Raw genomic sequence first — 16,499 nt, forward strand, 5'->3', positions numbered from 1 at the left:
TGGCCCCTGTGCTCAAGCCACCTTGCTATCCTTCAAACCTACTCCCCCATCTCACGGTCTTTGTGTTTACTGTCCCCTCTGCCTGCAGAGGTCCTGCCCACATAATTCCATAGCTCAACCCACACTTGATTTAGATCTCTGCTCAGGGTCCGTTTCTCTGAGACCTTCCCCAACAACAGCTCCAATCCCTCCAGTCTCTCTCTGTCTGCGTGTCTTGGTATATACCTTGGGGCAGGGTTCTCAGTGTGGGCTGAGCGAATGCATCGCTCCAGGATCCCTTCAGTCCTAGAGTCTGCACAGACCTTGAGTGGTCTATAATGCCACTGAGAGAGCAGGTGCACAGTTCATCCAATATTCCAGCTAACTGAGCACATACCATCTCCCAAATGTGTGCCCAAGTCTTACCCAGGCTTCAAGGCCAGCTCAGATGCCACCTCCTCCTGAAAGCCTTCTCTGATTCCCCCCAGGCCACCTCCTTCCCCTCTGAATTCCCAAGCAGTTTATCTGCCCCTCTTTGATGCCATCTATCTTCTTCAATCATGTATAATTACAAAAACATGTGCCTGTTTCTCCCTTTTCCACCAGACTATGAACTTCTTGTAGGTGAAGACCGTGCTTGATTATCCTCTACAAACAGATAAGTTCATGTTACACCATTAAACCTCAACAACAATCACAGGACTTGTTTGCTTGTTTGTTTCAACATTTAGGAGGCAAATCTATGGCATGAGTAGTGAAGGAAGTTCTGTTATTTAGAAAGCTATTGTTCCTTATTGTTTTGTTAAAGTTAGATATTTGTTTGGAAGTGAAAGAAATAACATAATGCAAGATGTGTTTGCACAGTAATGCACCCTATCATTAAATGTATGTATACATATGTCCATATATATACACACACAATATATCCAAGGCCTTTAAAGTTTACAAACATTTTTCCTATTATTTACATTTTTCATTATTATAAATGAAAGAATGGCTCAGCAGGTTCTGGAGGCTCAGAGAAATAAGTCCATGGAACAATGTGCTCTGGTGCTTTTGAGGATGATGCCATTCCCAGATGCTCCATTCTTTCCCTGATCCCCACCACCCCTGTGGTTCCATCATTCTCAAATGGCAGCAGAAGGACTCACTGGCTGATGAAGTCTTCAGTTTTTCCATAGACATGGATGGAGCTCAGGCCTTGCAGAGAATTGAGGATGTGGGAGAATAAAGGGGACCGGCTGTAGTTCTCCAGTCTCTTGAACACACCGATGGCCTTCTTGAACATCCTGCATAGACAGTGGAAGTAAGGGACCTGGACCGTCCACCTCTGGGACCATCTAGTCTGGGTTGGTCCCAGCCTTGCTCCCCAAGTCACAAGCAAAAAGAACCTACTCACATATAATAAATGAAGCAAATAACCATGATTGTGGCTCCCATTAACAGGATATATGGAGACAGCATACTGATAACCAACAGGATGGCGATCACCAGCAAGGACAGGACCATGAACTGCTCTGAAAACATGGGCAAGAGCTGGTCCAGCTCTTCCAAGTCCCCTGCGAAGCAGTTCAAGAGCCGGCCTATTGGGATGGTGTCAAAGAAACTCATGGGGCAGCGGAAAACCTGCAGAGACAAAATCAGTGTGGACCGTGAGAGAAGCTGCAGGCCCTCCTCAAGATTGGATGAAGATGTCTATTACCCTTGACTCTAAAGAGCCATGGGATGTGATCCCAGGGGTCTCCAGGGCAGGCAATGTAGAGCAATGGTTTAAAAGCACGGATGGGCTCCATGGCTACCTGACTCCTCCACCTACTGCTGTCTGACCTCGGGCAAGTACTGAGCTCCTCTGAGTCTCAAGGTCCTTGTTAGTGAAATGGTGATGAAAACGATGCTTCATAGAGTTGTAGTGAGGATCACACAACTCCTCAAATATACTAAACACTGAAGTGTATAATTTAAAAGGGTGAATGTATGGTATATGAATTATATCCTGTAAAGCTATTAGAGAGAATACATTGAAAATGCTCAAAGCAGTGCCTCCCCCGAGGTAGGAGGTGAGACTTGACTCTGGAGGCGGGGTTTGAACGTCAGACCAAATTGAGGACTAGCTAAAACAGGGGCAGGGTGGAAGCCACTTTCCATAAGACAGGCCTACCAGTGTGTCATGTCAGTTTACCACTGCCATGGCAACATCCAGGAGTTACCGCCCCTTTCTGGGTCATCAATGACTTGATGACTTGGAAGTTGCCACCCTTTTCCTAGAAACTTCTGTATAAACTGTCCCTTAATCTACATGTAATGAAAAGTAGGTATAAATATGACTGCAAACCTGCCCTGAGCTGCAAGTGTCAGCACACTGCCTACGGGGTAGCCCTGCTCTGCAGGGTCAGTCATAGAGCTGCAACACTGCCAGAACTGCAACACTGACACTTCAGTAAAACTGTTTTCTTCTACCCTACCACTGGCTTGCCCTTGAATTCTTCCCCGGGCAAAGCCAAGAACCCTCATGGACTAAGCCCCATTCTGGGGTTTGCCTGCCCTGCATCACCCTCAGTAGGCATTCTATCCATACCAGCTCTTACGATTTTCTACAGATGGGACCATTTTCACTCAGGACTGCCAAAGATTAGCAGCAGCAATCCCACTGTGGCTGCACACGATTTGGACCCTTGGATCAAATTTAGCCATAACTGCCCCCTTCTTGAAGGTGGTACCTCCAAGTTGATCTCTAACAGCCAGTGGGCATGAGGCCTTTCAGAGATCAAAGGACATTTCAAACCACAAGATAGGCTCTAACAAAAGCATTTCGTTTGGTGTCCTTGTTTTGCAGATGAGGAAACTGAAGATTGCAGAAGAGGAAGTGGCTCTGTAACTTATTCGTTACCCAAGTGGTTAATGGCAAAACCATAATCCAATTAAGGCCTTCTGAGGCTTTCCCAAGCCTGGCACAATCACTCTTCACAGAAGGCAATTTCTTAAAGATTCATGGCACTGACAAAATGACCACCTACATTTCCCCATGTACTTCTCAAGCTATAATGCAAGAAGTAGAAATGAAGAGAAGTCAATGGCATCTATTAAAGTCAAACTCACGGAAAGAGGAGGGAAGGACATTTTGACTACTAAATGTAATTATTTGAGCCATGAACTGTTCCCTATAGCTGCTCTCATTGCAAATGCATGGATACTGCTGACCAAGTGTAGTTCTCATGTATGTTTGCTTTCTAGTTGGTGGGGTAGTGAGGGTCGGAGGGGCAGATTTAGGGCCACCTTGCTTTTTCTGCCTCTAAAATGCCTTCAGTTTTATTTCCAGAATGTTTTGTTAAATACTTGAGCTAAAGTAACCAGAATTGTCATGATCACTCAGAGGAATCAAAGAGCAAAAGGGTCACCCCTTCAAGGACTCTGAGCACGCCTTGCGGGTGCGGGGCATGGCGGGGTTCTGGAGGAGACACAGGAACGGACCTCATTTCCACTGTGGGTGAGGAAGTGCATCTGTGGAAGCCCAGCATTACTCTGGATTAGGGACCAATGGTGGTGACAAAGGGAAAAGGGTTTTGGTTTCTGATTGTCTTCTAAGTATCAAAACGATCTGGGGTTGTTCTTGTTTGTTCATTTTTGCTTCATTTTTTTCTGTTGTGCTTGCAGTTGAGCGAATTTTTTCAGATTTATCCTTTACTTGTGATTCTTTAAAACTACAAAGACAAATTTAAAGTTTAAAAAGCCACGAAAGGACTGGAAAAATGAAAATATCTTAAATACGAAACACATTTTCATGGAAAGAAACTTGAACATTTCTCAAAATTAAAATACAAAGTGTCATGTAGAGGCATGGGCACTGGATATTTCTAGAATCTTGGAATGTGCCACCAAAAGAAACTCAGAGACCACCTGGAGGGCTGAGGGCCACCCCCAGAGGCCGGGTGGGAAAGTGTCAGGCCTCAGGTAGAATGTCCCCTTCCTGCTTTCTGATTCTGCCAAGCTTTACCTGAGAGGTAGGGAAAAGCTTTGTCTCACCCTGCCAAAGTTGAAACACTTGATGGCAACACAATTTGCATTCAGTCTACAAGGAACGATGGGCCACTCCTCACCTCCCGTGTCTCCAAGTCAAAACCCCCACTCCCACCTCTGAGATCAGCCTTCTAGAACTCCATTCGCCTCCCAGAAGTGCTCTGCTTTTATTCACCTTCAGTCTCCTGGTCTTGAGCTGGCTAAATATGATTCCTCCTTCAAGGAGACAAGCTCCCAAGAAGGCTTTCTGGACTCTCCCCACTTTCTTCCCCTGCCCTCAAGCTAAGACAAGGTGCCTCTTACATTCTCATGGCCCTGTGTGCCCCATCCCATTTTCTTGTCCATCTTCTCCATTAGACTATACACCCATAATGGCCCAAATCCTACCTGCACTGTGCATTCTCTGATGTGAGCCCCATGGCCACTGCAGAAACTGGCACATAGTAACACTTAGTAAGTGAGGGAAAGGAATGACATTTCCAAGAAGCAGTGTGATACCACAGACAATTTGGGGTGTGTGTGTGTGTGTGTGTGTGTGTGTGTGTGTATATATATATATTTATGAGATAGAGTCTCACTGTCTCCCAGGCTGGAGTGCAGTGGCATGATCTTGGCTCACTGCAACCTCCACCTCCCTGACTCAAGCAATCCTCCTTGATCCTCAGTCCCCTGAGTACCTGGGACTACAGACACAAGCCCCCATGTCCGGCTAATTTTTATATTTTTGGTAGAGACAAGATTTTGCCACGTTGCCCAGGCTGGTCTTGAATTCCTGAGCTCAAGCAATCCACTCACCTCAGGCCTCCCAAAATGCTGGGATTCCAGGCGTGAGCCACCGTGCCCAGCTGACAAACAATCTAACCAAACACATATTCCAACTTTAACATACGTGAGATTTCAGTATCCTCATATGTAAAATGAGGATAATATCCACTTCAAAGAGAACTCAGGGCAATCATAAGCAACTCTGTACGTGACCATGCTCAGCCAGTGGAGGCCAGCGTTGCTGTGGCCCTCCATCAAGGGACACTGAGCTCTTACAACCAGACTTCCAGCAGCGGGAGAACTCCGCCACACCTTCGTCACTCCCTCCTCATCAAGCAGCCCGGTTCACCCAGCTGCAACGACGACATTTTAGAAAAGGCAAAGCTATGAAGAGAGTAAAAAGGATCAGGGTTTTTTTTATCAAAACCCATAGAATGCACAGCACAAAGAATGCACCATAAGGTGAACCGTGGACATTCGTTAATAATAATAATTAATAATGTATCAATATTGACTCATCAATTGTAACAAACGTCCCATGTTAATGCAAGATGTTAAGAATAGGAGAAGTGGGCCAGGTGCAGTGACTCACAACTGCAATCCCAGCACTTTAGGAGGCTGAGATGGGCAGATGACTTGAGCCCAGGAGTTCAAGACCAGCCTGCGCAACATGGCAAGACCTGTCTCTACAAAAATACAAAAAATACAAAAATTAGCCAGGCGAGGTGGTGTGCGCCTGTGGTTCCAGCTACTCGGAGGTTAAGGTAGGGAGGACTTCTTCAGCCCAAGAGGTTGAGGCTGCAGTAAGCTGTGATCACACCACTGCACTCCAGCCTGGGTGATAGGCAGGTAGATGAGAAATCTCTGTACTGTCATCTCAATTTTTCTGTAAACCAAAAGTGCTCAAAAAACAAAGTTGTCTGGGCATGGCGGCTCACACTTTAATCCCAGCTACTTAGAAGGCCAACGTGGGAGGATTGGTTTAGCCCAGGATTTTGAGACCAGCCTGGGCAACATAGCAAGACCCCATCTCTACAGATAAATAAATAATTAAAGTCTACTAATTTTTAAAAAAATAGGCCGAGTATGGTCGCTCATGCCTGTAATCCCAGCACTTTGGGGGGCTGAGGTGGATGGATCACTGGAACCCAGGAGTTTGAGACCACCTTGGGCAATGTGGTGAAACCCAGTCTCTACAAAAAATACAAAAATTAGTCAGATCTGGTGGCATGCGCCCGTACTCCCAGCTGCTTGGGAGGCTGAGGCAGGAGGATTGCGGAGGTTGCCGTGAGTGGAGATTGTGCCACTCACTGCACTCCAGCCTGGGCTACATAGCTCTAAAAAATAAAAAAATAAAAATGAAGCTGGGAAAGTTCAGAGCTCAGCCTTCAGCTCCGCCCAGCACCCAGGCCCATACCTTGTTGAAGAGCTTGTTGTGCAGAGCCGTGGATGCCTTCCTCGTGACCTTGGTGAAAATCCCTGAGGAGCAGACCCCCACACAGATGAGGAGCAGGGTGTTGAGCGCGTACACCAGCTGGTAGAAAGACAGTTGAGGATTGTCTGCCACGTTGCCCGGGTCTGCCGTGGTTCCATTGCTCTCTCGGCTGCTATTGGTCTTCAAGAAAGAACAGGGGGTCAGACTGCAGGTGTCCAGGGGGAAATTCAGTGGCAGGGAAAGCCTTCTCCCTGGGGCCACGTGAGACTCCGTGGCTGGTAGAAGGTGGAGTTGTTTGCCCAAACCTCCCTGCTCAGCGCTTGGCTACTCTCTTTTGCCCTTCATTCCCACCGCCCTGCCCTGCATTAGGCCCTCAGAGTCTGCCCTGTGGACACTGCAGCAGCCGGGCCCTTGCACACGCTCTGCTGCGATGCAGCGAGAAGCTTGGAGACGTGATTTCCCGAAACCCCTCCTGGCATGGTTTCAGGCTAGATTCTGCCAAGGAGAGGCACCTACAGGGAAACAGAAAGGTGGAAGATGAGAAGCCAGCACGCTCAGTGGCAACTGTGGGCAGGAGCGTGGGGTGTGGGGTTTTTCCAGAGGCTGGAAGGCATCCTGGGAACCACCCACTTCAGTTCAGCTGAGATCCCTGATGGCTGCTTCCCCTCCAATGGTTGACTGAGCCTCTAATTCCCTATATTAAATCCTCTGAAGCTCTAAATACTTAGAGTGGCTTCTGCTCTCCTGACCCAAACCTCCTGGTACACGATCCAGAAATAAACCACATGAAGCACTGTGGGGAAAGCATGGCTTCGATTAAGGGCACCAAGTTCAAGTCCCAGCCCTGTCCTGTCCTAGGGCAGGTTCTTCATCCTCTCTAGGCACAGGGTCCCCTTGGGAAAATGGAGACAGTGGAACTTGCCTCAGAATGTGGGTAGGGAGATTAGTGAAATAACTTGACACAGTGTGACCAGTTGTGGCTCCCACCTCACAAGACCAGAAGTATATTTTAAATAAACCATAGTGTGGAGGCCAGCCTGGAGCTAAAGGAGACAGTTACTGCAGTGGAATGGAAAGATTCTTGGGGGACTGTCTGGGGATATAAATCTCTTGGTTTTCCAGTAAGACTGATCAGGTGGCCACTCATTCTACAAAGTCAGGAGGCCTGTGCGGGAGAACCCCGGAGTCCTGGCTCCCCATGGTTCTCTCTGGAACACCAGCTCTGGGCTTGTCATGTGGGTCCCAAGCCATGCTCTGGCTCTTGTGGTCTCAAGGAGCAAGAAGTCACCACACCTCACTCAAGCCCATAGAAACACAGCCCACCCACCTCATGGCACTCACCCCTGAGCCCTGCTCCAACCAGTAGCTCAGCCACCAGAAGCTGAAGATTGTGAAGAAGATGATCAGCATCATGAAGAAGAAAACTATGCAAGAGACCACGTAACCTGGGAGGGAGACAGTGGTGATGTACAAGTGCCACAAACAGGTGCGAGGCAACTGCTGACTCAGCTGCTCGGCCATCCCTGTCTTTGAGTGCTTGGAAACCCTTGAGCCCCACCCACTGTGGACACCTTGAAGGAATGGGAAGAGCTGGGTTCCAAAGTCAGGGAGCCCTGGGTTCAAATCCTGGCTCCACCACTTCCAAACCGTGTGACCTTGGACAAGGTACCAAATGTCAGCAACATGCCACTTCATTACCTATGAAATAGTGATAACCTTACCAGCTTCAGAGCCATGCTGAAGATGATATGAGATAATGTGTGTCAAGCACTCAGCCCAGTGCCTGGCACAGGGCAGTGTTCTAGAGAAGTTCGTTCACCTTATGCAGGTCCTGCAGGTTCAGTTTTATAAGTAACAATAACAGCTACCTGTTATGTGGTATGCACTATGCACTATGTACTATCATGTGCTACATGCCAGGAATAGTACTAAATGTATGCAGTATTTCTGAATTAGTAATTCCTATCCCCATTTTCAAGAGTGCTATTGTGTGAATGTATGTGTCTCTCCAAAATGTTGAAACCAAATTCCCAAGGTGATGGTATTAGAAAGTGAGGCCTCTAGGAGGTGACAACCATGAGGATGGAGCCCTCATGAATGGCATTAATGCCCTTAAGAGGCTTCAGAGAGCTGCTTCCCTGGTTTTTTGTTCCTTTCACCATGTGAGGATACAACATTTATCCCCTCCAGGGACGATGGAGGACGCAGCATTCAAGGCGCCATCTTGGAAGTAGATACTGGGCCCTCACCAGACACCAAACTTGCCAGCACCTTGATCTTGGACTTCCCAGCCTCCAGAACAGTGAGAAATAAATTTCTGTTCTTTGTAAACTACCCAGTCTAATATATGTTGTTACAGCAGCACAAATAGGCTAATAAAATGAGAAAACTGAATCTGAGAGGGGAGCTACCTTGTCCAAACTCACAGAGTTGGTGAGTGGCAGAGCTGGGATCTGAAGCAGTTAAGGGTGGCAAAAGGCAGGGTACACTCCTTCTTGGGGCACTGCTTCCTGCTCTAGCACTCCTCTCACCTATTTATGCTCACATGTCCCGTGCCTACAGTCTTTTCCCAAAGTCTATCCTTCCTTCAAGGGTTGTCTCTTCTTTGATGAGATTTGAGATTCCCTGGCCACAGAGATCTCTCTCACCATCTGATGGAAGCAATGTCTTAATTCTCCAGCTAGATTTCAGCGATGGTTCTTAGATGACTTTATGCCCCCTCCCCTCTAGAGCTTGGCACAGGGCCTGGAACATAGTAGGCACTTGGTAAATACAGATCAATGTATGCTGCTAGATCCATTCATGCATTTCACAAGCATTTGCTGTTCCCTGCTCTGTCTGGGCAGGCCCTGGGTTATTCCTTGCAGGATACCCATGGTGGACAGGGCGGGAACAGTGTCCTGTGTACACAGCCTACCTCTTCCTCCCCCAGGCATGCAGACAGGAGACATCTTACACAACGGTCAGCTTCCAATGTCAACGATGCGTAAAAAGTTTCATGGAGTAAAAATTACTCTCAAAAATCTCTTAAATTACTTGATAAGTACAGCACCATATATTGAGTTTTGTGTTTACAACATTGTACAGTAAATATACACGATGATATACACCATTTAAGAAGGCAGTAGCTTTGAACTTCTAATTGCCTTCTACCTGCCTTAAGAAATAAAAATTAAGAAACTCTAAATCACACCAAAATAAAAGTCCCACCACTGTGACCTTATGCGATGTGGCTGCTATTTTCTATCCGATTCTATTTCATGTCTTTCAGTGCTGCTCATGATAAACTCAGCTGATTGCAAAACCCACTAAGGGAGCAGAGCCCAGAGTTTGAAAAACACTGAAATAATGAGGCAGGATGCGATGGCTCATGCCTGTAATCCCAGCCCTCTGGGAGGCTGAGATGGGAGGATTACTTGAGGCCAGAAGTTCAAGACTAGTCTGGTCAACAGAGCAAGACCCCATCTCTATTCTTTTTAAAAAAATTTTTTAAACTAAAAAAATAGAAAAACACTGAAATAATGAGTATACATGAAAATATAACTTCCAACCTTGGCTTTGATGGTAGAGTTGCTATAACTGAGTAGAGTTTGGTTTTGCAAGTTAGGCCAATAAACACCATGGCTCCTCTGGATCTCTCTACTTCACATGACCTCACGTGTTCTAATCTGACCCAGTTTCAGGGATAGGGCTGCTCCAAGAGACAGCCCTGGGCTGGCATGGGAACCATACCTCCAGCTGCCTGGATGTAGTGGTGGTAGACCCTCCAACTCAAGGAGCCTTCTTTCATCTCCTCCTCCTGTGTGAGCTGATGCTCCGGCACTGGGTCAGAGTAGAAGAAGAGAAAAATGGTATGCCTGCCAATCACATGATCTCCTTCCTTCTGTCTCTGGCTTCGATCCTGGGCCAGCTTTTCACCTTCTAGCTTCAGTGTCCCACCTGCGTCTAAGGTTTTTCAGGGAAGACCCTGCTGAAAGAAACCTTTGACCTGGGCTCCAGAGCCTGGAAAGGGATCCATCCCTAACCATTCAATCAACTCTGGAGGGACTGCAGGGTCTCCTGTGTATGATGGGCTGAGAGAAATGCAGGAAAGAATGAAGAAAACCACCTGGGACCAGAAAACCTGGGTTTCAGAACTGTCACCATGACACTGTGCAACATCAGGCAAATCACTTAACCCTTCTGTTCACTCGTCCAAAAAAATGGAAAGCTGAGAGGGTTGCTAAGTTGCCCTGCAGCCATACACTTCTGAGATAATGCTTCACAAAACAGCCCTGACCAGCCCAGGTGGACTCTTGACCTTGAGCTTGGCCTGAAAACCAGTACCTGGAGATGCCCATAGATGTTTCTGATGATAATCATAGCCATCACGGCAGTGACTGTCTGCTGCTGCTGCCTGCTATTCTCCCTTCTAGTAACAACAGCCCAATATTTCCTGGGGAAGAGTGCTCTTTCTCTGGAATTTTAATCCTGAGGGAAATTACACCAGGATGGAAATTTTTGGAGTAGGTTTTCTTCAAAAAGACTCAATTGGTGGCTGGGCACGGTGGCTCATGCCTATAATCCCAGTACTTTGGGAGGCCGAGGCGGGTGGATCACTTGAGGTCAGGAGTTCGAGACCAACCTAGGCAGCATGGTGAAACCCGGTCTCTACTAAAAATACAAAAATTAGCCGGTGTGGTGGTGGGTGCCTATAGTCCCAGCTACTTGGGAGGCTGAGGTACGAGAATTGCTTGAACCTGGGAGGCAGAGGTTGAAGTGAGCCAAGATCGTGCCACTGTATTCCTGCCTGGGCAACAGAGCAACACTCTGTCTAAAAAAAAAAGACTCAGTGGGAGACGGGAGCCTACAATGTGACAGGCCCTGTGTGGGGTTCTTCCCTATATCTGACCTCATCTAATCTCCACTACAACCCTGTGGAGTTAAGTACCATCATCTCCACTTTTGCCGAGAGTTCAGAGAGGTTAAGTTAGATGGCCAAGGTCACACAGCTTAGTAAGCAGCAGAGCTGGGATTCAAATCCAGAACTGTCTTACTCGAAAAATGGAAGTCGCTCCCTTCTGCTACTCTGCCCCAGACAAGAGCAAGGCCATGAGCTTCCAGACATCAGGGACTAAACCCAATTCATTTCTGATCCCTAATACCTTTGCTCTCAATATTTACTGTCTTCCAGTGTGTAGTGAATGAATGTCTACATGCCTGGCCAAGCCTTAAATCTGTGCCATTCAGAGCCAAAGCTACCTCCTATCCTGCCTCTGCTGTACACCCTCAGCTGTGCCCCCCGCAACACTCACTTCCTGGATCCTTCAGGCCTCCTGCCCAGCAGTCTACACCCCATGGCCCTCAACTACTTGGATCTGAACCCTGTGTATGTAAATGCTTAGGGTCTCAGACACTGAGGGTCATGGCCCAATCTGGGGTCTAGGAGGAAACACTGGGACGTCTGGAGGACCCAGGCAGGCATGCAGACATTCTTGTCCTGTCTCCCGCACCATTACCAGCATTTCCGTTGAGAGACTCTTCCAAGGAGGTGGCCAGAGCCTGACTTTCTACCTGTGGCTTCTCTGCTATCTTCGCTGTGTCCTGCAACGTGACCTGGGGAGAGAGCACAGGCCCTGAGTGCACGTGCGTCCACGATGGGGAGTGAGGGCGGCGGGGCAGGACTCACCGATATGGCTTCTTTGTGCATCTTCTGGATAAGCTGGGCATATTTCCCCTTTTTCTGCATTAACTCACTGTGAGTTCCGTTTTCACAGATTTTTCCATTTTCCAACAAAATGATCTGGTCACAAAATTCTAAGTACTGGACAGTCAGAAGAAAGAAAGCCTTCAGTAAGCACAGGAAAAGATGTTTGATTTTACTATTCACCAGGAAAACGTAAATTTAAATCACGATAAAATATTATTTCATACCAACAGATGAGCAAACATTTCAAAGTTGGACAACTCAAGTGTCGGTGGTGATCTGAGGTAAAAGGAACTCTCCTTAACTATCAGGAGGATTGTAGTTAAGTTAAGGAGGGTTCCTTGGAGAACTACTTTGGAGAACAATTTGACCTATTCAGTAACATGGAAGATTTTTGAAGTTTATGAACCAATGATTTGACTCCTAAAACTCTATCCAAAAATACTCTCAAACGTGTGTACAAAGATACATGTAGAAGGATGTACATGGAAGTATTTTTTTTTTTTGTAAAAGTGAAAAATAAGAAACAATTGTTCCTCTTGGAGAAATAAATTCTGGTATATTCAGATATTGGAATGCTATACCAATGAGAATTAAATAAAGTTATAAAGCTGGGTGGAGTGGCTTACGCCTGTAATTCCAGCACTTTGGGAGGCCAAGGTGGGCAGATCACAAGGTCAGGAGTTCGAGACCAGTCTGGCCAACATGGTGAAACCCTGTTTCTACTACAAATACAAAAATCAGCCAGGTATGGTGGCGTGTGCCTGTAGTCCCAGCTACTCTGGAGGCTGAGGCAGGAGAATTCCTTGAACCTGAGAAGTAGAGGCTGCAGTGAGCTGAGACTGTACCGCTGCACTCCAGCCTGGGCAACAGAGTGAGACTCTGTCTCGAAATATATACATATATATCTTTATATAATATATATTTTATATATATATATATAAAGTTACAAGTATCAGCATGGAAGATTTCAAAAAACATAATGTTGAGGGGAGAAAAGGAAACTACCAAAGGGCACAGAAAGTAAAAAATAAATTCTATAAAATTCTATAAAGTGAAAAAATATGCAAAAGGAATTTCTTCTTGTCTAGAGATTCATGCATATGCTGTAAAAGTATGAAGACATGCATGGAAACAATAAACAATAAAGTCAGGAGAGCAGAAAGGAGGAACTGCAACAGAATTGGAGAGTGGAATCAATGTTTTATTGTTTAATCTGGGCGGTAGATACATAGGTTTTATTAATTATTTTCTAAACCTTGTTTAGGTTTTAAATATTTTATACCAAAAAAAAATAGTAAAGCAAAAATAAGGAGCGAGAGAAAAAGAAACAGAAGAAGAAGGGGGAGAGAAAATAATAAGGCACTGTGGCCAATGCCATATGTGAAAATACTCAAGGGAAAATGACCCAGGAGAAGCAGCAGCAGAAGCAGTCATTGCTCTGCGCTCATCGTTGGTAAGAAAACACACTGAGGTGGCTCTCAATCTAAGAACGGGAGACTTGCGGGATTCTTTTCTGATAGATTAGCTTCTTTTTCTTTTCTTTTCTTTTTTATTGATTGATTGATTTTCTTTGAGACAGGGTCTTGTTCTGTTGCCCAGGCTGGAGTGCAGTGGCACTATCACAGCTCACTGCAGCCTTGACCTCCAGGGCTCCATCCTCCCGCCTTGGCCTCCCCAGTAGCTGGGACCACAGATGCACCACAACACCCAGCTAATTTTTAAAATTTTTGTAGAGATGGGAGGTCTCTCTAAGTTGCCCAGGCTGGTCTTGAACTCCTGGCCTCAAGCAGTCCTCCTGCCTTGGCCTCCCAAAGTGCTGAGATTACAGGCCTCCCAAAGTGCTGGGATTACAGGCATGAACCATCGTGCCGGTCCTGTTTTCATTTTTTATAACTTGAAAAGCAGGGGTCTACTCATAAAATTTTGAAGATAAAGCAGACCATAAAATTTGTTCTTAATTTTTACCAGCACAAAAATCTTCTACCAGTCTGTTTGCTCTGTGTGGAAAGCGAGGAAATCCAAGTTTTTTACAGCCCTCCCCAAATATGGAGTCTAGCCTGAGATGAGGACAGGTGCTGGGAGGCTGTCACTGAATCACACTCTGAAATGGCAGAGGCTTGAGGATCTACGTTATCCATCAATCACAGCCAGAGCCCTGGAGGGGTTCTCACCTGCAGCTGGTGGGTCACCAGGACAACCGTCTTCCCCCTAAGTGTCTTCTTAATGCACTCCTCAAAAATGTGCTTTCCCACGTGGGCGTCCACAGCAGACAGGGGGTCATCCAGCAGGTAGAGTTGACGGTCGGAGTAGACGGCGCGGGCCAGGCCGATCCTCTGTTTCTGCCCCCCAGAGAGGTTGAGGCCCCGCTCCCCGATCTGCAGACAGGCAGTAAAAAGCACCATGTCCAGAGAGCAAGCACAGCCAGGTGCGCTCAAATGGGTGGGCAGATGTAGCAGACAGAACTCCCTCAGTACAGACCAAGATATGCACACACTCCAGGATACCTGATAATTTGGCATTCCGGACTTAAAAATACATACTATATCTCACTCATATGTGGGAGCTTAAAAGCTGATCTCGTGGAGGTAGAGAGTAGAATGATGGACACCAGAGGCTGGAAAGGATTTTTGGGGGTAGGGAAGAGGGGTGAGAATGAAGAGAGGTTGGCTGATGGACACAAACATCAAGTTAGATAGAAGGAATAAGTTCTAATGTTTGATAGCAGAATAGGGTGACTATAGCCAACAACAAGGTATTGTATATTTCAGCAGAGCTAGTAGACAGGAGTCGAAAAGTTCTCAGCACAATAGAAGTGATAAATACTCAAGGTGCTGGGTACCCTAAATGCCCTGACCTGATCATTACATATTCTACAGATATAACAAAATAGCACAGGTACCCAAAAAACATGTACAAATATTATGCATCAATAAAAATATTTTTCAAAACGTGGTTAGTAGGAGATGAATAAATTGCTTCTCAATTAATTAAAAATCTTGTAACTCTCCATGTATCCCCTGAATCTAAATTTAAAGATACATAACTTTTAAAAACTTGTAACTCTTACTTAGATACAATTTTTCTAAACCTATCAACTTCTAGGAGGCAAACATTAAACTATTAAAAATTCAGATAATAAAATAAATCACTCATTCCCAAGTAAGAGCACTGTCTCACATATTATTCTGGTTTTATGTATTTGGTTTTTTGAGGCAGGGTCTCCTCTGTTGCCCAGGCTAGAGTGCAGTGGCATCAACAATCATGGCTTACTGCGACCTCCGCCTCTCAGTCTCAAGCGATTCTCCCATCTCAGCCTCCCGAGTAGCTGGGACTACAGGTGGTGCCACCACACTCAGCTAATGTTTTTAAACTTTTCTTTTTTTTTTTTTTTTTTTTTGTAGAGATGAGGTCTCACTATATTGCCTAGGTTGGTCTCAAACTCCTGGGCTCAAGCAATTCTCCCACCTTAGCCTTCCAAGGTGCTGAGGTTACACTGGACCTGGCCTTATTCAGGTTTTTAATCTCCATTGACAGCACCTGTCAACTTGTGGGACCATTGGCCTGGATTAGGGATGTCATCAAAGACTATTTGCACTGTGTGCACCCACTCAACAGACCAGAGCTGGAATGGCTGCAAGGAGCTTTACTGACGCTGGAAGGACCATCTCACAGGGCACCTGCTGTGATAGGAGTTGAGGGTGAAAACCCAAGTTACTGAGCATGTTTTGCAGATTAGCGCTCCAGGCAGCCGCCAGCTGGCCCATCCCTCCTTCAGGCTCTGAGGAAGTGGGAGCTGGAGTGTAAGTCCTAGTTCCTGTTCTATCCTGACTGCTTGAAGTCTCTGTAGAGAAGAATCAGAGTTGAAATGGTGGCAGAGAAACCTCCTGTCCCTGCCGTGCTTCCAGGTCACCACTGTGTGACCTTGGACAACCTGCTTGATCCGGCCAAAGCCCAGTTTCCCCATTCACTCATTTACTTATACATCAAACACTATTCAATGCCTACTGTGCTCTTACAATAGTAGTTGTCACTTACTCTAGGCCGGGCACTAGTCAAAGCACTTTGTATTAACTCATTTAAACCTCAAAGCAATCCAATCAGGTCAGTACTCCTATTTATGCCATTTTACAGATGAGATCTTGTTCTTCCTATTGAAGAAACAACCTTGAATATGATCATTGAGCTCTCTGCCATCAAAGATTTATAGTCCCAGCTTTAAAAGAAGAAGAATAGGCCAAGCGCAGTAGTTCATGCCTATAATCCCAGCACTTTGGGAGGCCGAGCTGGGTGGATCACATGAGGTCAGGAGTTTGAGACTAGCTTGGCTAACATGGCGAAACACTGTCTCTACTAAAAATGCAAAAGTTAGCCGGGCCTGGAGGCACATGACTGTAATCCCAGCTACTCAGGAGGCTGAGGTAGGAGAATCTCTTGAATCTGGGAGGTGGAGGTTGCAGTGAGTTGAGATCACCCCACTGCACTCCTGTCTGGGTGACAGACAGAGAACGAGATTCCCCTTCAAAAAAAGAAGGAAGAAGAAGAAGGGGAAGAAGAAGAAGAAGAAGAAGAAGAAGAAGAAGAAGAAGAAGAAGAAGAAGAAGAAGAAGAAGAAGAAGA

The 16,499-nt window shown here is 46.2% G+C and overlaps 1 protein-coding gene across 1 annotated transcript in view; it reads right to left on the bottom strand.

The window, feature by feature from the left end:
- Nucleotides 1–16,499, bottom strand: part of ABCC11 (ATP-binding cassette, sub-family C (CFTR/MRP), member 11) — an 81,358-nt gene that overhangs the window by 16,723 nt on the left and 48,136 nt on the right. The window contains exons 14-21 of the mRNA XM_011989149.1: nt 14,054–14,257; nt 11,862–11,996; nt 11,692–11,788; nt 9,926–10,015; nt 7,535–7,638; nt 6,176–6,373; nt 1,379–1,605; nt 1,131–1,268 (exon numbers count right to left, since the gene is read on the bottom strand). Coding sequence (XP_011844539.1) covers nt 1,131–1,268; nt 1,379–1,605; nt 6,176–6,373; nt 7,535–7,638; nt 9,926–10,015; nt 11,692–11,788; nt 11,862–11,996; nt 14,054–14,257 — 1,193 coding nt within the window. The remainder of the gene's footprint in view (nt 1–1,130; nt 1,269–1,378; nt 1,606–6,175; nt 6,374–7,534; nt 7,639–9,925; nt 10,016–11,691; nt 11,789–11,861; nt 11,997–14,053; nt 14,258–16,499) is intronic.

The sequence above is a fragment of the Mandrillus leucophaeus genome, unplaced genomic scaffold (genome assembly GCF_000951045.1).
Source record: "Mandrillus leucophaeus isolate KB7577 unplaced genomic scaffold, Mleu.le_1.0 Scaffold348, whole genome shotgun sequence".
Taxonomy (NCBI): domain Eukaryota; kingdom Metazoa; phylum Chordata; class Mammalia; order Primates; family Cercopithecidae; genus Mandrillus; species Mandrillus leucophaeus.